Here is a 24,181-nt window from a genome sequence, read left to right as displayed (position 1 = left end):
CCACCCTTTGGGAGTCTCTGGACACAATCTTTGAGTCTTATAAAGAATTTATTCTTATACCAACCATTTTGAGAATGTATACCAAGGTAATAACTAAGGGAAGTGTAATGTTTAATCCCAAACTTGATCATTTTTTACCCTACTCAAGTTCATCCTTATCGTGAATGCATGCTTATCAAGATTAATGGTCTGTCTCAACGTCATCTCATTACATTGAAGGGACTTCTTGATTGTATCTCAACTATCCTTCGAAACTTTGAGAAAAGTAATACTATCATCTGTAAAAAAAAAAAAGACGAGATATGAAAAGGCAATGCTGGTTAATATCAAGCCCATAAGAAGCAAATAAAGATTTTTTCCAAGAGTGCAGAGAGCCCTATAATACAAACAAGAAAACAAGTAGGAAGAGAGGGGGCCTTCGGTCTAAAACGCTTGTGGGGCATGAATACTTCTCGAGGGAACTTGCTGGTGAGAATAGAGTAAGAGATCGATTAAATGAAGAGAGATGAGAAATTTCAGGGAATTTAAAAATTAGAAGGGAGTTAAATGAGAGAGAGTTGAATTGAGGAATGGAATTAAGTTGGGTAAATGAGTTGGTTTAATTTATTGTATTTGGTTCAAGTGGGTGATCAAATAAGTAACTATCTACGTAGTGACGAAATTGGTATTCCATGGCAAACTGAAATTAGAGTAACTTATGATCAAGTTTTACATTCTAGAAGTTTGGTGAGTGGTTTTTTAATAAAAACTATTCACTATTTAACTAGTATTATGAAGTTTTATGAAAAACTAATATTATATATGATTTTAAGCAAGTGTTAAGTATTTGTGTTTTTTTGTTAATTATAATTTTTAATGAAATTTTCATGATTCTAAATGAAGTTTGATTTCATATACGTTTGGGATGTTTTATGTTTATTATGAAATCATGTATTGATTGGATATGATTTTAAGTGTTCAAAAGTGATAAGTATGTTTCAAGATTTGGATTTTCAATCATTGAAGTTATATCAAGACGATTACCTGCTACATCCATATGAATGTATTTTCATAGTGTAGTCATGATATACCTGAGGTCTTTGGTACCTACTTTGACACACACGTAGAATTTTACTTTTAACTTTGCAATTGAGAAAAACCTTCGAAGAAAATTAGTTGAGCGTAGAGGAAATTCTTTTGAATTCGTGAAGAAAAATATATTGAATGATTTTCCATGGTTAAAAAACATTCGAAAAATGGTCTTTTGCTTACGTCAACCGAATGTGATTATACCGATTTGACTCCAAAACACTCACAAAATCTTATGCTCTCACAAATTCTCGTTCATTCCTCTCGTTTCGGTTTCCTTTCTCTCGCACTCCATCTTTTTTCTCATCAAATCAGCATTTTTTTTTCTTCATTCGGATTCTTGCTCTTTCTTCTTCCTTTCGCTCCTTGGCCTTGCACTTCTTCTTTCTTTCGCTCCTTGGTTTCGCTCTAATTTACCTTTCAACTTCTATCTTTGATTTGGGAGGAGAAGAAGAAGTGTATATCACTGATTTAAAAAATAAAAATAAGAAAAAGATGAAGTGCAGATCAAGAGACACTGATTTATGGTTTGGCTTCCATCTTTGATTCAAGAGAAGGCATATCGCTAATTTAAGAAAAGTCGAGCATAAAACGTAGAGTTATATCTGAGTACGAAGAGAGGAAGAAGCAATAGGAAGAAATCGAACGAGAGAAGGAGAAATGAGAAAAAATGTTGGGCGTCAATCCCTCACATGCATTTTGAGGATAAATAGTACTTTCACAAGTCACTGACATTAAGGATAGGTCTAAACAATATAAATGTTGAGCGTCAATCACTCGCATGCATTTTGAGGATAAATAGTACTTTCATAAGTGACTGACATTAAAGATAGGTCAAATTTCATTTGTTTTTTTTTTTTTATTTGGGCAAAAATTCATTTTTAGGAAAGACTGACAAGAGAAATAGCAAATTTTTAAGTTTCATTTGGAAAAATGACAAAAAGATTTCGAAATTATAAAAATACCAAAATGAATTTATATAATAGATAAATACTAATTAGTAAATGACAAAACTACCCTAAAACAACAAAATTAAGTACAAATGAGAATGCAAAGATACACTACTTAAAAACCAATTCGAATACCACATATACACTCTACATAAACATTATAAAACCACAAATATATAGTATCTAAACATTCCAAAAGCAAAAATTAAAAATCACCCAATATGATTCTTAATGCTTCCGACTGTTTATAGAACACGTATATGCAAGGGAAGATGATGATCGGGAGGTGAGGGCCATTAGAAACTTATGGATGTCCACAACGATGGACTTCCTTCAAGACGAGAAAAAGCAAAGTTGATTGTAGCAATGAAGTTGTTGACAAATGAGTTTTTGAAGGAATTGCAACTTCAAGACGATGTGACTATTAGAAATATGATTGCATTTGACACCAAACCAATTGTAGGAAGTTTCAACGTCTTCATTCCATGTGATCATTTTGCTCATAGGATTTTGAAAGCTAACTTTAAACACTATCAATCCCATAACGTCATTGTTAAAAGCGGTGTTCAAAGTGGAAACAAAAGTAGGAAACATGGGTGCGAGTGAAAAAGGTAGACGACTTGGCGAGGGTGGTCGCCCAAAGCTAGCCAAGATGATGGAATTCAAGAAAGGGTTGTTGAACCAATGATTACAGACATGAGAAGGAGAAAAATAGATTTTTGGGGCAAAGTGAAGAAGATGAAGAGGATGGGATTTAAAGTTTTTTGTTATCTTATTTTAATAATAATAATAACAACGATAAGGATTATTTTCAAATATAGGAAAATGAATCAAAATATTTACAAATAATAAAAAAATTTCAAGGTTTATCCATGATCGATCGCGATAGACTATATATGTTTATATGTGTCATGATAGATATAGTAGTCTATTGCGATCTGTTGCAATCTTGGGATATTTTATTATTATTTGTAAATATTTTTAGCAGTTTTGTCATTTAAAATAATTTTTCTAATGATGATAATAATAATAACAACAACAACATAATAATAATATTAATAATAAACAATATCGCACATGTTTCAAACATTTAATGTTTCCCATTTATATGCTTCTTTTTAAGTACAACTAACCATTTTTACGTGTTTCTATATGAAAAATTGAAAACATAAAAAAATATGAAAAAAAATCAAATTAATTTGATAATGATATGTATACAACCATGAAAAAGTATTTATATACAATTGAATTTATAACAAACATTTAAAGAAATCGAAAGTTAGTTAGATAAAATCAAATTTGAAAATAAAAGATTAATTCAAATATAAGCTGAAGAGAAAAATCAGGAAGTTTTTGTTTATGGTGATTAATTCGATAAAAATCTAATTTGATAATAAAATATAAATTCAAATATAATTCAGAGGAGAATAATCAGAAGAGAACTCGTTTATTTATCATTACACTGTATTCATAATTCTATTGTCATTTAAGCTTTAACCGTTACACTGTATTTATAACTCCATCAATCACATAAGCTACGAAAGAAGCCTAACTCGTTGTAGAGGCTTAGCAAAAACAACGAGATTGCAAAAGAGAATATTTATTTGTTTGTCAAAAAGACGAATTAATAGTATATAATATACTAAGATGATAATGAATAAAAGATGTTTAAAAATGATAAAATTTAAATGAAACATATAATTTACTAGATGATAATATGTATAAAATATTAAGTAAAATTCTAATGAGAATAAAAAATTGTAATTCGAATTTAAAATAATAAAAAACGAATAAAATAATATAAAATCTAAAGATATATTAAAAATTAAAATCAAAATGATGATAAACAAATTAAAGATTAATTAATTTTGAATAGTCTCAAAAAGTGGTTAAATCAAATTAAAGATATGAAACCGCTAATTCAAATTTTAAAATGGGAGAAAAATCCGACATCTCTTAAGTTCGTTAGGTTGAAGTCTCATAACCAACGATTCTTTGAAAATTGATACATGATTCTCATAACAAGCCATAAGAGACAATTTAATTTGGTATTTCTATTTAGAATTTATATATGGTGTAACAATTATATAGTACTCGAAAAAACGGTTAATCGACCATACCAAAGATAATTTAAGGATTAAAAAATACATGTCACGTGTACGACATGCTATTTCCTCCAATTTTCCCGTAGGGCGTTTGGTGGTTTGGAATGCTAAGTCTGAGAATGTTAAGCATGTGGGTTAGGCTTGGAGGTTTAGCTAGTCTAGGTTTAAGAAAACTGTGTTTGGAATGCAGGAGTATGGGTTTAAGAAACCCGTGTTTGGAGTGCAGACTTAGGAAGCTTGGGAATGAAGTACAGATTTATAAATTTTGAGTTTGTGAAACATTTTCTTGTGTTTGATCCGTGGTTAGATTTTAGATTAGTTCAAACTTGTCATCTTAATTATTTTAATTGTTGAGTTTAAGATAATCGAAAAAATTTAGAAGAATATTTGTTTTTTGAATTTTGAAATATAAATTTGATTAAGATTATAATTTTATTTAATTTATTGTTTTATAATTTGATATTTTGATTTTATTAGGTTTTGAAATAAAATGTTATACAAACATTTGTCTCTTTTACTAATTTAAAGTAAGGTTTTGTACACATATAATTTAAATAAATATACATAATTACGCAAAAATCTAGTTCAATTTACTTTTTACTCCTCCTTACTATTCAATTTTTATTAAAAATGTGTATATAGTAATAGTAATAATAAGTAGAAGAAAAGCATATAAGGGATGCTCCTTGTGGTGATCGATTTATAGCTAAGAGAAATAGAAAAAATAAATAAATAAATAAAGGAAATTTTCTGAAGTAAAGTAAACATATAAACAAAGGGAAGAGAGCGAATTAAAAAAAGTTAATCTAATAAATAATAATAATTAAAAAGAAAAAAACTCCAAATGAAAAAATATAAGAAAAAAATTTTATTTAGAAAATATTATTATCTTTAAACTAAGGGTCTATTTGGAATGAATTAGAAATTTTTTTATTTAAACACTTTTGATTTAAAATAAAAATACAACAACTCTTAGAAGTATTTTTATATACAAGTTTATTTGGTTTGTTATATACTAATTTTTTTTATTAATGTTTTCCAAAGTTGTCGATGATAGTCGAAGTTTGGCCAGAGTCACTAGTCGAAGTTCGTCGCCGACGGTGGTCGTCGAAGTTGGCCGATCACGATCACCAGAGGTGGTGGTCAAAGTTGACCGATGACGATCGAAGTTTGGATAGAAACGGTGATCGGACTTCCATTGTCAGGATTGTCGGAAGTTTGCCGACTGGGTCACTAGTAGTGGTGACCTAAATTAAATTTAAAAAAAAATGTAATCCATAGATTTGAATAGTGTTTACTATTCAAACACATGGGAAGAAGGTAGGAAAGCTTGTTTAGAAAATTTTTATTTCAAACGAGGGTTGTACTTAAGATCCTAACCCATCCAAGCCTAAAGATTTTGCCATTTTTGCCATTTTTCCTATGTATTTAGTTTATTTTGGCAAAGAGCCATACTAAAATCCAAAGTTTGTCAAAAAAACAATGAAGGGAATTGGGATGAGATATTAATCCATTCAAACTAGTAGAGATGATTAGAGGAAGTGCAGAAATCGGGGATCGTTCTCAATCAAACAGCTCATTTCTGATTCTTTGGACTCTCCGTTCATCAGATCACCATGGTTCATGATCCCTTCTGTCTTTCAATCGATTTCATCTTGCTTTCTTTCGATTTTGATTCCCTTAGCTTACTAACTCGATTTCCTCTTCTGTTTGTCGACTCAAGACTGAAACGCTTGCGTCGCCGGTCCCAGCTTCTCCCTTGAAGCTTTACTCGTACTGGAGGAGCTCTTGTTCTCACCGTGTTCGAATTGCCCTAAACTTGAAAGGTCTTTCCTCTTTTCTTCGTTTTCATTTCTATATGGTTACCAATCGATTGTTAGCTCAGCTGCTTGTTTGAGATTGCTTCTTCTTCTTCTTCTTCTTCTTCTTCGTATCCTTCTTTTTTGTTACTTTTTTAGGTCTAAATTTCGAGTACAAAGCTGTTGACCTACTGAAGGGAGAGCAATTCACTCCCGGTAATTATTATGCAATCTCCCCCTGCATCCTTGATTTTGATTTTTCTACAATTGCTCATTTCTTTCCGAGGAAGCATGTATTCTTCTATAATCTTATTCTGCTTTTCAAATAAACGGCTTGAAATTGTGGAACTTGAAGCTAATTTCTACGTTTACTTTGTTTACCCGATGCTCAGAGTATGAGAAGCTCAATCCTATTGGTTATGTACCCACTCTTGTGGATGGGGATGTTGTTATTGCCGACTCTTTTGCTATATTAATGGTTTGTGCTTTTTGTTTCCAAATTATCTGTAGTTAGCTTGCGGTTTTCAGTTGTCTACTTTTAATTGATCTCTAGTACTTGTTCTAAACTTACAGTATTTGGAGGAGAAGTACCCTCAGCATCCTCTGTTGCCTCGTGATCTTAGTAAAAGAGCTATTAATTACCAGGTATTTTGCGTTTGTTAATCATGTTTGGGATTAATGTACGTTTAGTTCCTGCAAATGGCAAGAAATGCGGCAAAATAATGAGGAACTTGTTCGTATGGGGGCTGCGACTAATATCTGTCTGAGAAAATTACATTACAGTTGTATAAAAGCTATGTGGCTAAAGGACCGCATTGGAGGGAATCTAATAATTCTTTCTTGATCACAGTATAACTGATGTAGGATTGTGATTGAAATTTTGAGAACCATTTTAGCCACAGTTGTATGTTTGCGTACCAACATTAAATAACTTCTCCAAGTTTTTCTTCAGGCTGCAAACATTGTTTCTTCTAGCATACAGCCTCTTCAAAATCTAGCTGTTCTGGTGAGTGTTCAACATGCATTCTTTTGGATTTTAGTTGGTTTGGTGCCCTTTTATTTCCTCCAGGCCCGGGTTCAAATGTTATATTTATAATGCTTTCCATTCACTTGTTTGTTTTCTCCCTCTGCTTGTTTTTTCCCCCCCCCCCTCCTTTTTTTGAGGTTTTTATTCTTATTTATTAATGAATTATTTTCTCACTTTACAGAAGTACATTGAGGAAAAATCTGGTCCAGCAGAGAAACTTCGTTGGGTTCAACATCACATTGAAAAAGGTTTTACAGGTAAGCTTGAGTTGTGATGGAAACTTAAAGAATTCTCTGCTGTGATGAAATCTAAGAAACTTTCTGGACAAGTAAGATATGAAGACTTCATGAAGAAACTTTCTGGACAAGTAAGATATGAAGATTGGAAAAGAAAAGATTGTTGATTGGTAACTCTGATGGTCCTCACACTTGACAAATACTTACTGGTCATATATAGAAATCAACCCTTTTTAAATAATCAGACCACAAAAGGACTTGGTGCGTGATAAGAAAGAGAACTTAGGCTGAACTAGTTCTCTTAAATTTCCTATAGAAGACAAGTTTAGCACATGGAATGGATATGGGACATATATACAACGATTGTGTCCACTCCATGTCCAGTTTTAATCTACATACCTGATGTCTAGTTAGTTGGGTTACTTGTTATCGGTTAGCTTCAATTACCCTCCCTCAACTTGGGAGAGGAAAAAAAGAAAAAGCTGCTAAAAGCTCAGTTATCTCAACTCTTGATTATATAATTGCTGAAACAGTTATTTTTATGCCATTAATGTGTGTTTCACTTTCAACACTTGAAAATCTGCTAAAAGCTCATGGTCTCTCAACTCTTAATTTATACATTGCTGATTTTTTTTTCCCTAATTATTATTATTATTATTTTATTTTATTATTATAATTTTTGCATTTATGTGTTTCAGCACTTGAAAAGCTGCTAAAAGCTCATGCTGGGAAATATGCTACTGGAGACGAAATCTTTCTGGTTAGTTTGAGTTTGTGCTTAAGAGTAATCCATGATACAGATGATAGCTCTGTTTAGAAAATCTAAGGGATTGCCTCATCTGAATATCATCTTGCAGTTTGCTCTTGCGTTTAAAGGTCACTGATATTTTTATTGTAGTCCTCTGTGAAACTCTATCCACAGATCCTAACCTATTTTATAATTCAGAGACAGTATTGCAATAATTCAATAGATTTCTTGGTATGTTTGTTGGAAAGGGGTGAATATAAATGATATATTGTAGAATTTGTCATATCCAAATTCTCTCTCCTTGTACATTTTCTGGAGGGGAAAAAAAAAAGAAAAAGAAAAAGAGTGATTCTGGACCACTTATTCTCCAACTGTGATTTTCAGATTATTTGCTGGCAATCTATTTTAAATACCTTTTAGAGTTCAATGATGCTTCTTAAGAACAATCAGAGAGACTCCCTCAAAGGAAAGGAGAAAATCCTTGGAACTATGTTCTTAAGGCCTTCTTTAGAAAGTGTGGTTAGAAGGAAATAGGATAAGTTTATAGAATACTTGTGTTAAAAGTTATATCTTTTCAGTAGAGTTGAGTTCTTTCTTTTGTAAACCTTTTTGAATTTAGTCTCTTTTAAGAGTCCATTTATAATGATACATGTTTCTTCTTCTAAGAAAAATACAATACATTTCTTAAGTTTACAGAACTAGAAAGAGTAATTTATATTGAACTTCTTTTATGCATCTATTGAGACCAACCATTTCTTATCATCTGCAGGCGGACTTGTTTTTGGCTCCCCAAATTCTTGGCGCCATCAGCAGATTCAGTGTTGACATGGTATTACTGGTTCCTAACTTATTAGAGCTTTGTGTCATTCCTCTGAAAAGCTTCATTAATAATATAACAAGGTGTACTATTATACCTTGTGTAACTCCGTTTGTTATTGCTTCAAAATATTTTAGGACCAGAGTCCAGACCTTCATTGGTTATCTTTTGCGTAATTACGTTTTCCAAACCTTGTTAAGAAGAGAAAGAGAGCAATAGGAGCTAGGAAGTACAGTATTGCTATTATTAGAATTAGAAGCTATGATTACCCTAATCTTTTAGCCAATCATCTTATGGATGTTTACTTCACTGATTAACGAGATACTGAAGATTGCTTTGTTAGGAATAACTGGGATATTATTAGGATACAAAAGGGGTATATGTTTTTTGAATGAAGAGTTCTTTGGAAAGTGATTATACATTCGATAAAATTAAACTTTTTTTCAATTTAGGACTTATTAGAGAAAACTCTCTGGAGATGCTTAGGGAAAGAGTAGAGTTGTGAAGTTGTGGGTCCACAGGGAGTTTTTAGGGGCCACTAACTCCTTGGCCCTGTTAACAACTCCACTCCTTCAACGCCAACTTCTTGGGCCAAACACCCCCTTGAAATTCTTGGATAAAATTCGTAATTTCACCTTATAAATACAATAGGTAGAGGGTTTGGGATGGGAAGAGTTTGGAGTGTAGTTACTTTGGGAAAGTCCAAGCCTCTTGTAGTGCTTAAATATGGTATTTTCTTTTAGGTTAAATTACAAGTTTAGTCCTCCTTAAACTTAGTTTTTGTTTATTTGGTCCTCAAACTTTCAAAAGTTTCTAAATAGATTTTAAAACTTTCAATTATTTGTCTAATAGGTCTTTGACATATTCAATATTTTAAATTGTTTCAATTTCATGGATGTACAAGATAATTGAAAGTTTATAGTTTCTATTAATGTAATATTTTGAATAGGTGGGGGATTCATTAGACAAAAAATTGAAAGTTTTGACATCTATTGAACACTTTTAAAGTAACACAAAATTGAAAGCTCAAGGGCCGATTATATGTTTTTGAAAGTTAAGGACCAAATAGATACTACTCTGTATCAATCTTATTAATCATTTGTCTATGGTAGAGATTAAATTGATATTCTCCTTCTCTCTTGTGAATAGAAATTGCTAAGCAATGTTTATATTTTGTTTGGCAGTCCAAATTTCCTCTATTAAGCAGGTTGAATGAGGAATACAATGGCATAGCAGCATTTCAAGATGCAGCGCCAGCAAAGCAGCCTGATGCTACCCAAACTTCTACCTAGTCCATTTTAGTATTTCTCTTTCATTCTCAATTTCTGGATCATATTGAACTCTTGCGTGCGTCTGGGGGGGTGTATTTTATTGATGATGAAGTTGCTGAAGTAATAAAGAAAAAAGAACTGCCCTTTCAAAATCTTGAGGAATAGTTTGATTCCATCACATATGAACAATAGACTACGGATGTGTTTGGTTTAACTTTTCAAATATTTAATTTTTTGAATAAGTTTGAAAAAATTGAAAAGATTTGTCAACAATTCAAAATAGCTTTTGAAACACTTTCAAAGTATATTTTAAACATACTTTTATCAAAAGAGTTCAAATAAAAATGATTTTTTTTCGAAAACATTCTTTTATCTAGTCAATCCAAACAGGTTGTACATTAAATTGATTCAACCATAATATTAATAAAGGTTTCTGACTTTTGATGTTATGTTCTTTAAGACATACATAACAGAATCTGTAGTCTGTTTCTTATCCTTCTATATTCATTTATTAATTGAAATGATAGTGTTTTGTGTTGATTTTCTTTCAAAATTGGAATTATTACTTGTTTTTTAGAATAATTATTACTTGTTTTTACTCTCTCTTTTTAGACTTGAAATGATATATTCTGTTGACTTATTGGTAGGTCTGATTCTCTACTATTGTTTTAATTATAAATTTTGTTATTAGAAAAGAGAAGGAAAAACAAATAAATCTCCCCCACTTGGTTCTACTTCTAAAGTTCAGTCTCAAATAATACTTCTCTTTTGACATGACATAACTTAACATTTTGTACCTCTTTTTCAATCCAAACATATCGGAGAGAGAGAGCCTTTCGTATTTAATTTTGAGTGACATGTTAATATTAGTATGTTGAGCATCTTGATGTGTTGAAGCGGAATAAAAGATATATTAGCACATATAGCACATTTTTTTTTGGTAGATATGGTTAAAGTTTAGATCAAGCCATTGGAATCTATTAGTGATAAACTATATCTCTGGTAGGAGTTTATCAACGATCGAGTCTATCATGGATAAATTTTGTTATATTTATAATTCTTTAAAAATGTTGTTATATACTTAGTTATTAGCTCTAAAAGTGTTATTCATTGTAATTATCCATTAAAAAAAAAAATCATCTGATAAAAGTGTTTTTAAATCATCTAGCCAAGAATCCCATTATTGATCAAATCCGGGTGGATCCAATTCATTGGCAAATGAAAAATGGTTTTTAGCTATGCATTACACATCATGTGGATCTAGCTTTTAACACAAAAGAAATCCATTTTTATTTTTATTTTAAATAGATTTTATAAAATATGTGACATGAAATGATTTTTCTAAAAAATATTTTTTTCTCTAAGTAATCTAAATGGACTCTTTTGTGTCTCATATACTGGATCCTATCAAATAACTTTTAAAGTAAAATTGAAGATTAGAAACTTATTAATTTGTTTTTTCCAAATTAAAAGACCTATCTAATACAATGCAAAAAAATTCAAGGAATAAACAATCAAGAAAAGAAACGGGAAAATATATTCTTTTAGTCGGACTAGATCTAGTTTTTATTTAGTTTTCAAAGGGTTTGATTTTTAGTTCTTAAGTTTTGAGTTCTATTTTAGTTTAATTTCTAAGTTCCAAAATGTTACAACTTTATTCTTTTGATGTTTGAGTTTTGTTTTAATTTGATCCTTAGATTTAAAGTTATATTTTTAACCTTGATTTTTTTATTACTAAATATTTACTTTTAGTCTTTGATATTTAGATTTACTAATAAATTTAAAATAATTATAAAATGAAATTTGAAAATTGACATGTACTACCTTTCAATTTCTTTTAAAAAGTATGCATAAAATCCATTAGTAAATATAACTCAATATTGACATGTACCTTTGAAAAATAAGAGGTTCAAATCCTACCTACTCCATTTATTAGAGATAAAAAAAGTGTGCATAAATCCCTGATTGTAAAACGAAATACATTTTAGTTTTTGTATATATTTGTCTAGCATGTTTAATGTTTCTAGCGTAAAAGAAATTTAAAAAGAAAAAAAAACTATGGTATCTGTGGACAATTTTAATCTTTGCGTTGTGTTTATGTAATAAAGATTAATTGTTCATGCAAAGCTCTTAGTTGCGTACGAATTTTCATGAGTTAGATCAAAGTATAAATTTGGCGCAAGTTTCCTGACAAACCCAGGGTCATGGATTAGTTAGTGCTAATGCAAGATGGTGAAATGATCTTTTACAGTTTGGTTCTAAGTATAGATATACATGTTGATAATCTAAAGTAAACTAAGCCAACATACATGCAAGATAAAGAGGGTGGAGAAATGGGTTGCATTGATAGAGTATGGAATGTGTTGGAATGTGATGTGATGATTCCTCAATACAGACTATAGGTATGGATGAAATCAATGAAACGAGATGGTGTTGGGAAGACTAGCTGGTAATCCCTTAAGTGTACATGTGTGATGCATTCAGGTTCTATTTTCTACTTTGTCTTTCTACATCTCTTGATGCATTTATCACACTTATCTTATCTCTAAGATGTATGTGTTTACTAATATGATAGATTAATATGACTAACTTTATCTCTAAAGCTACTTAATATTCTTACTTGATGCGTTCCACAGTTACCTATTCTCTTAAGCAGTTAACTATCTGTACTTAAATCGGTTGATCAGATGGATTCAAGCATAAAACGTGTGGAAGAAAATGCTAAGTAAGGGAAAGAAAAGTAAGCCACCTGAATTAATATCAATGAAATATTTCTACAGAATCATAGTTCAATCAAGACAAATAATGGAAGAAAATGCTAAGTAAGGGGAAAGAAAAGTGTGTCAAGCCATCAAAGTCAATCTCTTGCTCCCTTTGGCTTGATTTTAAGTGCTTGCTGCTGTAACTAGAGTGAAGACGTGCTGAAGGTCGTCTCTCTTGAGCTCTAACTCCAATAGAACCTCTATATCGGCGGTGGAAATAGTGGTCAGACTCCTTTTCTTCTTGCAGGCGACTGAGGAACTTCTACTCCTAAGTTCTAACTTCTACTGCCTACTCCTAAGTGTCTAACTTTTGATTCTCTAACTAACAGGTGGGCAACATCTCCTTTTATAGGTGTTGGGCTTTAGCAACTTGTGATTTGATGATATTAAACTCCATGCTCTATTGTAGCCGTCTGTCAGGATGGCCATACTGCAAGTTGAGATTTGATGTTAAGTGCACGAGTAAAATGTATCTTCTTGCGTCCGTTTGGTTTCAACGCACGCTTCCTGTATTGGCATCTTTGCAACACTTACTGAAAAATTTACGGTCCCTGTGTTATCAGCTTTAGTAGTCTATTTTTCTCTTAAAATGACGCTTTTGTATGTATTGAACACATATAAGTAATTTTATGCGTTTCTCATTATTTAATCTTAATTATTCAAATTTTAAGAGAATAGTAACTTGTATCCCTTAAATTTTGAATAATGCTTGTCCTCAAGCATTCCCAAAACAATTCCTTAACAACTTAGTTTCAATGCACCGGCTCAACCTCTCATCATGTCTTCTAACTTAAGAGTCTGCAGCATATAGTAATGTAAGTTTGTTTCATTCTCAAAGAAATATATCTTGATCTTTTATGCGGCAAACACATTCCTAAAATATCCTTTTGCTTTTCATAAACATAGTCATCTTTCAAGTTCATAAATACGTTAGAGGTTCACTTTTCTAAAAGACCATTTTTTAGTTATTGCATAATATTCTTTCATGTATTGATTCAAGAAACTCACGATTGTTTTGGTTTGTCCCCACAAGTGTCATGCGGACATCCAACAAGTAGCCTTCACGACTAAACTCTTGTGTAAGCTATGTATATATTTTTGCCTTAGGCTTAGACATTGGAGTTTGAGATGTTTTATAAAAGTATGACTTGCTTTGATCCTGGTTACTTACCTTTGTTTTGGCTTGACCCCACAGGTGTCATGCAAACATCCAACTACGAGTAAGTTCCATTTACAACTAAACTTATATTAGGTTGGTTTTTCCTTGCGCTGATAGTTGAGTTTGTTACTTTTAAGTGAACTTTTTATTATATTTTTTTTCTTTTATGGAATTATAAAAGAGATAATGAAAAGGATCTTTTATGAAAGTGAACGCATAAACTCAAACCTCCCTTCACCCCCCTCCAAATTTTGAAAGAGAACTATAAAAATGCCTTAGAAAAATTAAAAAAAAAAAAAAGTTCGAGATGAGGCTTGCATGCATAGAAAATAAAAGATATGTTTCACTTGGAGAAGTTCCCAAACTTAATTCTAACGCCTACCAAAAGATTATTTAGTCATCTAACATTGGTATAGTCATCGAGGTATCAAGGCAAGACGCAAGACAAAAGAGCAAATAAAGAAGTATACGAGAATTCTTAGTACAAATGCAAGGAAATAAAACATAGAGATTGCATTCATAAGAGAGAATTACATGAAATTCATAATATGATCAAAACATGTAAAAGCTAGAATTGAAATTACAAAAGAAAGAAATAAACCCAACACCCCCAAATTTAATCAAATGTATCACATCATCCCTGCGTTCAGGAGCATGGTTTTCATCCATAAACCGAATGGGATAGCGCAAATACTGCGGCAGTGGATAAAGGGCAAACAATACCATGAGGACTTGATTGATGTATTGCATGGTGAATTCAAATTGGTCCTGACTTCTCTGCATCTATTGTGCCAATCCCTTAAAGCAACTTTCTGATGCTGAAGTGTAGCTTGCTGTAGATGAAATGCTTCAAGTGGTGCAGTGATGGGTCTAAGTTCGGCTTGGATGAACTCTTTGAGGTCATCCATGTTAGAGTTGGCGGTAGACGATATTGGAAGATTGGCGTGAGGTTCAGGTGTTTACTGCAAGTGTTCCCGCATCTCACTAACTAGACTTTGTGAATTTTGGGCATTGCTGGTTCTTAGCCCAATTGGTTCATATATGGTTGTAAGAGGGTTAAATTGGGTTGGCAGAGAGTGGTTGGGTGAATATGGCGGGCTTACTATCTCACCAATCAGGTCTCTTTGTGTTTCATCATAGGCTTCTGGATCTGTTGGCTCATCGACAAGAGATAAGAGTTGAGTTTGATTTTGAAGGTCTTGAGGAGGAGACGACAAGGCAAGGTCTTCTTCCCTGTGTTAAACTTCTTTTTTTCCTTTCACGTTTTGAAGGCTGAGACTTAAGAGGTTTTGGATTTAGGTGGAAGGTCTGGATGACGCGGTGATCCTATCATCAAACGCTGAATTAGAATTAAGTCCATTAAGCCTTCCACTTCTTCAAAGCCATCCTCCATAAAGATGCTAGTTGGTCGCGTGGTTTTCCCTTGACGCTTTTAATTTGCTTTGCTACGATCTGTCCTACGTCAAGTGAGATGTGTTGCATGATGCAGTAAGTGGTTAGCACCCTTTCCCTTGAAACTGTCTTGTCATGTAAGGTAGGCATGATTCTATTCTTGATGACATATAACCATAAGTGTGCATTTGGGAGAATGTCTCTGTTAGCCAAAGTCATAATTTCTTGAGATTTTCCAAATGCTTCTAGGCTTCGCTATAACTTGGATCGCATCCTTTAAGTGTTGTGGAGTTGGTTACTAGATGATGTGTTTGCCTTCTGCGTCGGGGTTGTTTGTTGCGTTGAGAACTTCATTAATAACTCTTGGAAAGAAACAAACCATTGTATCCTCCACTAACGCCACATCTTTTTGCTCGTTGAACTCAATGTTGTAGAAGGTTCGGATGAGATTTGGCCAAATTCTTGTGAGGAAGACACAGAGTTGACACCAGCCCATTGCATCGACTATTTCGGATATAGACTCTGGCAGTGGATGGCGTTCAGGGAACAAACCTTTCTCCACTAAAATGTTTGAGAATTACCACTTTCTTCCTTGCTTTTTCCTTCCTGCCTCATGGGCGGCGACTTTTTGAGCCATTCTTTTCAAATTTTTTTCCAATTCTTTTTGTAAAGCTCCTTTCCTCCGCCCATTTTTAGCTGGCTCATAGTTCTCGAGCATGCGTTCTAGCTCGTTCGATTCAATTGAGCTCTGCTCGTGCGTTGCGACTTTAGGACCAGTTGCAATTTCTTCCTCCTTCTTTTCATCACTTTCTTTAGCCAATATTAATCATCTTTTCCTTATTGGCTGAACTACAAGTCTTTCATTTGTATTAAATTGGCGTGTTGTGGATGCGTTAGGGCCACCTGCCGCAAGGATAAACCTGCTTTTCCTCTTCTTCCTCGGCCATCTCTTGATCCAAAATAATGGCCCATCGATCGACCTCATCCAATTCCTCTTGTGATTGAGCTAGCATCTTCTCGCTATTGCTCAACACAGTTACTACCTTCGAATGCATCGACTGCTCCGCACTTGGTAGTTTCTACCTCTCTTCGAGGCTGGCTAGGATGTCTTTAAAGACTTCCTGTTCATCCCTCCTAGCCAATTCGACTGCACCATGTTGCGAGTCATCTTGCAGGAAGGGTTGGTAATATGGCGGTGGTGGGGTGAGAGGGTGAGGTTTGAGAGGGGTATGTAGGGAGTAGGATGGTGATGCATCAGGTTGATCTTCGACCTCTATAGGGAATATGGTGGCCGAGGCTTCTACGTAAAGTAAGACTGCCAGACGCATGACAAGGGATGGAGCAGTCCGAAGACGCTCAGGAATTGGGTCTTGTATTGGGATGATTGGTTGAATGGTTAGGATAACGGTGGTGAAGTAGGCTGTTTGTATGGTTTCGCGACAGACTTAGTTGTTGATGCCTTTGACGCAGGCTACCGCTTTGGCTTGGAAGGGGTTGAGGACTTGGGATTTTTAAGGTTTTGGGAGACAGAGAGTTTAGGTCTTGAGGGGGCTCGAGTAGATGGAGAGGTTTGGTTGGTGCCGATTTCTTAGGAATTTGGATAGACGCTAGAGGTTAGGGTTTTGAAGGGGCTTTTTAGGTGGACGATACGGTGAGCTTAGGCTTAGGTTTGTTGGAAGTTGTTGATTTAGTGGCTATTGGGGGAGATGGAGAAGATGAAAAAGAAAGAGAGGGGGACGAGAAAGAGCTCATCGTACTGTCTCTAGTAAAGCTCATCGATGCGTTTTGGGAATCCGATGCATTCGATATTGCTCCAGCAAGAAAGGCGTGAACGATCTTTGAGGCTGGTCACGGAATGGAGAGGTTTGAACGAAGGGGATGCTTGGGTTTGAAATGAAAAGTAGTAGAATAAAAAGAAGATGAAGAGGGTTCTGTTTAAATAGCCAGATGCGAGGAGAGAGAAAGAGAGAGAGGAAACGCGTGTCATTTGTATGTGCCCCTAAGTCGACGCATTAAATGCACAGCTGAAGAGACGTACATGGGATAGTGCACCACTTGAGTGGTGTATTCCCCTAATGTAATGACTAGTTCTATGCGAACGCATAGCTATGCGTTGGCTCTTAACATTTAAGTGTTAGGCTTGTTTTTTATTCTCTTTTGCAAACGAACAAAGTAATTCAATCTAAAAAAAAATCACGAAATCATACTCCAAACTGAATAAGTTAACAAACTAAGAAGCAAAGAAAGCAGAAATAAGGTAGAGTCAAGGAAGCGTCCCTGGAATGTGATTCTTCGTTTCCGACATAGGGATGTATGCGACGCAAGCACAAATAGGCTCACGTAAGTCGATGGAAGTTTTTCTTCACTCGTCTTCTTCTTCAAAGTAGGGTTTTACTTTCTGTCCATTGACTTTGTAGTCCATCTTCTATAGTCAGCTTGACCGCCCTATGAGGAAAGATTTCTTTTATGATGAAAGGTCTATACCAACGAGATTTCAACTTTCCTAGAAACAAACGTAGACGCAAATTAAAAAGCAAGACTTTTTGTCTAAAAAATAGATTTTTCTTACTGATGCGTTGATCATGCCAACGCTTAGTCTTCTCTTTATAGATGTTCGCATTCTCATACGCATTGAGTCTCCATTCATTTAACTTGTTTAGTTGTAGTTTCCTAGCATCTTCTGCTGCGTCCAAATCCAAGTTCCACATCGCTAGCATCGAAAATTAGAATGAAAGGCTGTCTCGAGTCGGGAGCCATGAATATTGGTATTGTGGTTAACGCATTCCTCAAGGTTTCAAATGCTAGCTGACAGTTAGTGTCAAAATCATAGGGCCTGTTTTGCTTTAACAACGTGCTCAGAGGTCGTGCGATTTGGGAAAATCCTCTGATGAATCTCCTATAAAAGTCTGCATCTTAAAAAGCTTCTCAATGCCTTGACATTTGTAGGTGCTAGTAATTTGGCAATCACGTCTACCTTGGTGTTGTCAACCTTCAAACCTGCCTTGGAAACTTTGTGACCAAGAACAATCCCTTCGGTCACCATGAAGTGACATTTCTCCCAATTAAGCACTAAATTGGGCTCCTCGCATCGAGTGAAGAAAACTTTCAAATTATTAAGGCAAGTGGAGTAAGAATCACCAAAAATAGAGAAATCATCCATAAAAACTTCAAACAGGTTGTTCAAGAAAATTAGAGAAAATAGACATCATGCACTTTTGGAACGTTCCCAGCGCATTGTATAGCCCAAAGGGCATGCGTCGAAATGCAAATGTTCCAAGGGGACAAGTAAAAATTATCTTGTCTTGATCTTCTAGAGCGATTAGGATTTGATTGTAACCAAAATAGCCGTTTAGGAAACAATAGAACTCTTTTCTTGTGAGTCTATCAAATATTTGATCAATGAAAGAAAGTGGAAATGGTTTTTCTTTGGTGCCGCATTCAGCTTCCTGTAGTCCATGCAAATGTGCCACTGGTGATTGTATTGGATGTAATCAACTCGTTGTTGCTGTTCAAAACTCCAGTAGTGCCTCCTTTCTTTGGCACACATTGCACTGGGCTTAACCAGCTATTGTCATAGATGGGGTAAACTACCTCTGCGTTGAGCCACTTAATAATCTCTTTCTTCACCACTTATTTCATGATAGGGTTGAGCATGTGTTGGGGCTCAACCAATCCGATCTTTCCTTCCTTCAATCTAATCTTATGCAAACACTAGGATGGACTGATTCCATGGATATCAGCAAGCGTCTAGCCTATGGCTTGTGAATGCTTCTTCAATACTTGCAACAAAAGTTCTTCTTTAGTACGAGAGAGTTTAAATGAAATGATATCAGGTAAAGTATCACTAATTAAAAAAAAAAAAGCATATTTTAGATGATCAGGGAGGGGTTTAAGCTCAAGCGTTGGCAGATCCTTGAGAGAGGGAGGCGTGTTGGATTTTATATCCTAAAACTCGTAGTTTGTAAATTAATAAACATATTCTGTTTTGTTTTTCGATAAAGTTATTATTGAAATTGTAAATCTTGAATCCAATAAACTAAGGTCCTGAGGCTATTTAATGTAGTTTGAAATTTATGTAGTGACATAAATGTGGATCAAATTCAAATATATAGCCAAAATGGTCTATAGTATAGGGATAAGGTTGGGCGCCTTATTCTGGGGACACTATGGATGTGGCCCACTTTGTAGTTAGTACAAACGATGTGATCCTGAATCGTTCATATAGAGATATGTGAGCGGGGGCATCCTATGCAATGAGTTTGCATAAGACTGAATCATGAAATAGTCACTTTTTACGTTCTAAAATGCTTTTATGTATTAAAATTGACATAATTTCGTTATTGATGACCTGGAGTTAGATTTTAATTTTAATCCTGAGCTAACTATGAACTCCTGTTCAACGATCGGAATTATCCTTAGAATCTGCAATAGGGTGAAAGGGCAGCTCATCATCGTTATTGGCACCAATAAGGCCTCCCAATTTCAGGGGTAAGATCCAGGTGGATAGTTGGGAAACATAGGGGTGCAAGACGGAATTTACTTCCTACCCGTTATAGGGATATGTAGATAAGGTTATTCCTTTAGTACTGAATCAGGTTTTTGAACAAGAGGCCCCACGTCTCTCTTCGGCCGAGAAGGTTAATTCGGTTTAATGGGTTGGATCTTAAACGCAATTGTTTCATCTAGAGGATAAAGTAGAGGACTTAAAGGAACAATATGTAGTCTTGGGGGTAAAACGGTTTTTATGAAGCCCAACTCGAGATTACGGAACAACCTGTGAAGGATTAACTTAACTAATCATAGGCCACTATATCAAAATAGACACAAATATTATCAAAGTAGTGAGGGGGAGAGTGCAACTAATGGGACATATAGTGGGGAATGACCGCTGTTAGTTAACGAATGTTGAATTAGCTCTATCTCATGAGTTTTAGCCAACTATCTCGAATCGTTGAAGCCATGATCTATAAGGTCCATTAGTGTTCCCCTACTAGCTGCATAATGGAATAAACTTAGAACTGTTATGATAGAATATTGAATTGTTACGATATTAAAGGTGAAGAGAGAAGAAACCGACAGTATATATGAATAGTAGGTTGGATTTTCCAGTTTAGGGATACAACCTTTAATATTTATGTGAATTTAAATATCAAGAATATGAAATATGTTCATATTGGAAGCTCGAAAATTAATGGAAATGGTCAAGAATGTAAAAAGTCAAAGAGTTGACTTTAACTTTGAAAAAGTCCAAACTTTGACCGACCTTTTAATTCAAATGTAATTTGAATTTCGAGAAAATGAATGCGGATTCATGCTTCGGAGAGTCAAAATTAGTTAACACGGAAAAAATCATTAAAAAGTCAAAAGTTGACTTTTTGGTCAAAGTTTGACTTTGATCACATGACTATTTTGCATTTGACTAAAGTTAGTGGGAAAATCCAAAATTTTGTTGGATAATTCCACTATACAAAATTGTGGGCCTAGGTGTTAGTTTTAGTGGAGACATTAAGCCCACTAAGATAGTGGATTATGGGTGTTGGGTTTTTATGGATTTGGTTCATATAATTGTTGCATGGCTTTTTTCTATAAATTGGGTTTTTTAATTTAGTTAAAAGACTTTTACCATTTTTGCAAAAAAATGGTTTTTCAAATTTGGGCTGAAAAAAAAAACTATTTTCTTTGAGAAAAATTCATAACCCAACCCAAAGATCCATCTTATTTTCCATCTCTTTTCTCTCTCTCATTTTCTTCATCTACCAAGTCCCACAACTCGGTTCTGAGTCTAGAGGATAGTAGGTCAACTCTAGTGGTGGTCCGAAAGAGTTTGGGTCGAAATTCAGCAAGGAAAAGCGATTTTCGGGAGCTTCAAAGGTAAATTAATTACTGTTTTTTTCCCTTCAAATTGCATGTTTTTTCCTTTAAATTAAAAGCAATTAGAGTGTAATTAGGTCCTTTTTCTACCGCGTATGTCTCGAGTTCCATCAAGGTGTTGGCTTTGATTGCCGCTCGTCCAGATAGAGTGGTTCGAAATTCTTTGCACTATCGCTAAACGCATGATTGTCATTAAGCTGAAGCATTACCGTGGTTGGATTGGCTTGACTAATTCATGCCCCATGTCTATCCCTCCAATTCATGCCCCATGTCTATCGTCTTGAAAATTGATAGGGGCATCAAATTGATACTTGCGCCTAAATTGCATAATGCATGCCCCATGTCTATCCCTCCAATTGAGCATGGGATTGTAAAACTATCAGGATCACTTTGCATCTCAGAAACATTTTTCTTGAATAACACACTGCATTATTTTGCTAGCCACAATCTTAGCTTCATTGATCTTCCTTTTCTTTGACAACGTATCTTTAAAAAACTTAATATAATTGGGCATCTGCTCTAATGCCTCCACTAGTGGGATGTTAATATGTGGTTGCTTAAGAACATCAAGGAAACACTTGAATTTTTTTTTCATCATTCTTTTTCTGTAAGTGTCGGGGGAAGGGCGCAGTTGGACGCGCATTAGATATTCTCTCTACGTTAGAGGTGCTTGCTGGAGAATGGATCGTAGAGCTAGGTGCTCTTTCTACTCTAGCCACCTCAGATTCGTTAGTACTCTCAGATGCTTGTTCAAGTGTGTTCTTTGTTGGGTCAGGGCCACAGGTTCCTATTTGATCCATTTGAATTCCTTATTCCAAGTTATGATCAGATATATTCATTAAAAAGAATCGATTCAATAAATTATTCTATTGGGTATTTTCTCTTAACCTCTGCCAAAGGCTTACCACTTCGCAGTGTCACCACTTGACACTGCTTCTTGCGATTGTTGTGTTGTTTAGGAGCTTCCGTGTTGCTTGGCAAGGTTTCTTACAAGCGATTTTTTAGTTCATTAGTAATCTGACCTACCTGCAACTCCAAGTTCCTGATGGATGACGCCTGACTCTTCAATAACGCATCATTCTGAACTATGTACTCTTTCAACAGAGCCTCAAGCGGAGAAGAAGAAGAAATCGACGCAGTTGTACCTTTGTTGTGAGATTTCGGTGGCGGTTGCTGCTGGGTGTGTTGAAATCCTGGGGGGGTCCCTACCTCTACTGCTGTTGCATGCCAGGATGCTATGGATTTTGCTGATGGCCTCCCTAAGAGAAATTAGGATGGTTTCTCCATCCTGGGTTATAAGTATTGGAGAAGGCCTTGTTCTTCACAAAACAGACTGATTGTGGATTTTAAGGATGGACTTCAGATGGATGTGGCTCGTCGTAACCCACATAGCTGATCATAGGTTGTTCTAACACATCTATCTAATGCACATTCTGCATTTGAGTTACATTGTTCATGGTTAAATTATTCAACATGTTTGTCATGACGGCCACTTGCTTAGCTAAGTTGCTCACTGCGTCATTGTCTATCACTCATGCTCTTCGATGCTTATCCTCCGGTTGTGGTTCATCGCCCCACTCCATGTTCTGCTTGGCTATTCAATCTAAAATCTCCTTGGCTTCATCATAGGACTTGATCATAATCCTTCCTACAGCAGCTAAGTCTATGACCATCTGGGAATGTTTATTTAGGTCAGTATAGAACATTTCCATTTGAACCATGAGGGATATGAAGGAACTCTAAATATAGAGGACCTATGAGTAGAAGTGGATCGTCCAAACTCCATTGTGAAAAAACACATACATTCATAGTCATGCTAAACAGATTATGCATTAAATTATAAATTACAACATCCTTCTTGAAATAAATACAAAGATAAGGAGGAAATACCTATGAAGAACACTTCTACAAGAATATCCCTCGATGAAACTCGAACGCAACGAGCAACTAGAACTCCCTCGAACATCAACGAGTATCAACTCGATCCTCGAACAGATTCGGACACAACCACTAGATTACCTTGGTATCCTCGGTGTGAGAATCCAAGAGTGGTGAGCTCTGGTTTATTTTGGATCGAGGGAAGAGTTAGAGTGAAGGAGGAGAACGATCGAGTAAGCTATAACACTGTCGTGTAGAAGATGAGGTCTATCGCATAGACTCAATACTTGGTCTTTTAGGCTCTCTAAAGCTATGGTGTAGTAAAACTCTTTTTACTCGATTGCCAATTGTGTCTCGTGTTTCGTAGAATTATTTGGAAAACAAATTTTCACATTTATTCCACTCATTTGCCATAAAACCGTATAACCATCCACTAAGGGTGCTTATTGGAGAAAAAGAAATTTAATTATCATATAATTAATAAATTATAAATAAATACAATAACTAGCTTATCATATTATATTTATAACCTATAGTTTTAATATTGCATCATATATAATACATAAACCATAGTTTTTTTTTTCTCTTTTTATGGTATTTAATATAAATCATATTTATATTAAATTTAATAACTATGAATCTAATTTATAGAAATTATATTTGAATCATATTCTAATATTAGTTCCTCCAATAAAAAAATAATGTATCAAATACATTATATCAATTCTATCATATAAAATCAAATTATCTCTTGTTAATTTGAACACTTCAAACTAGCCCAAAAAATGATTCTTAACTTTAATCCATTGAGATATCAAGAGGACCTTATGGACTTATAGCTTGAAGCTCCAACGGTACGTGAATAACTGACTAAACTCTTTGATTACATTATCCACCATCCGTCAACTGTCGGGCACTCCACTAAAGACCGATAGCTCAAGCTACACTCTTCGCACTACATATATATTTCTGTGTCTATTGGATATAACCAATCAACAGTACAATGACCCTTCACAAATCGCTCGTAAGTATAACCGTGCCAAATTACCGCCTTTTCTCTGTAGTTACATCTAACTCCTTAAGTACCACTGATTTCTT

The 24,181-nt window shown here is 34.5% G+C and overlaps 1 protein-coding gene across 1 annotated transcript; it reads left to right on the top strand.

Moving 5' to 3' along the window:
- The first annotated feature begins 5,554 nt into the window (after positions 1 to 5,554).
- On the top strand, positions 5,555 to 10,185 carry LOC120089430 (glutathione S-transferase 2-like). Its single transcript, XM_039046891.1, has 10 exons — positions 5,555 to 5,742; positions 5,847 to 5,949; positions 6,082 to 6,138; positions 6,315 to 6,400; positions 6,496 to 6,567; positions 6,875 to 6,928; positions 7,131 to 7,206; positions 7,884 to 7,945; positions 8,703 to 8,762; positions 9,935 to 10,185. The coding sequence occupies exons 1-10, from the start codon at positions 5,740 to 5,742 to the stop codon at positions 10,040 to 10,042; spliced, it is 681 nt and encodes a 226-aa protein (XP_038902819.1). The 5' UTR covers positions 5,555 to 5,739; the 3' UTR covers positions 10,043 to 10,185.
- The last annotated feature ends 13,996 nt before the right edge of the window (positions 10,186 to 24,181 follow it).

This window comes from Benincasa hispida, chromosome 10, assembly GCF_009727055.1.
Source record: "Benincasa hispida cultivar B227 chromosome 10, ASM972705v1, whole genome shotgun sequence".
Lineage (NCBI taxonomy): Eukaryota > Viridiplantae > Streptophyta > Magnoliopsida > Cucurbitales > Cucurbitaceae > Benincasa > Benincasa hispida.
Note: the sequence above shows the minus strand (reverse complement) of the source record. Positions and strands in the feature narration are given on the sequence as shown.

Bases quoted from the DNA above. Each gene is read 5' to 3' on its own strand.
- LOC120089430 (XM_039046891.1), top strand. The intron at 5,950-6,081 runs GTCTTTCCTCTT...TTACTTTTTTAG, and splicing joins AATTGCCCTAAACTTGAAAG to GTCTAAATTTCGAGTACAAA. The intron at 6,139-6,314 runs GTAATTATTATG...CCCGATGCTCAG, and splicing joins GGGAGAGCAATTCACTCCCG to AGTATGAGAAGCTCAATCCT.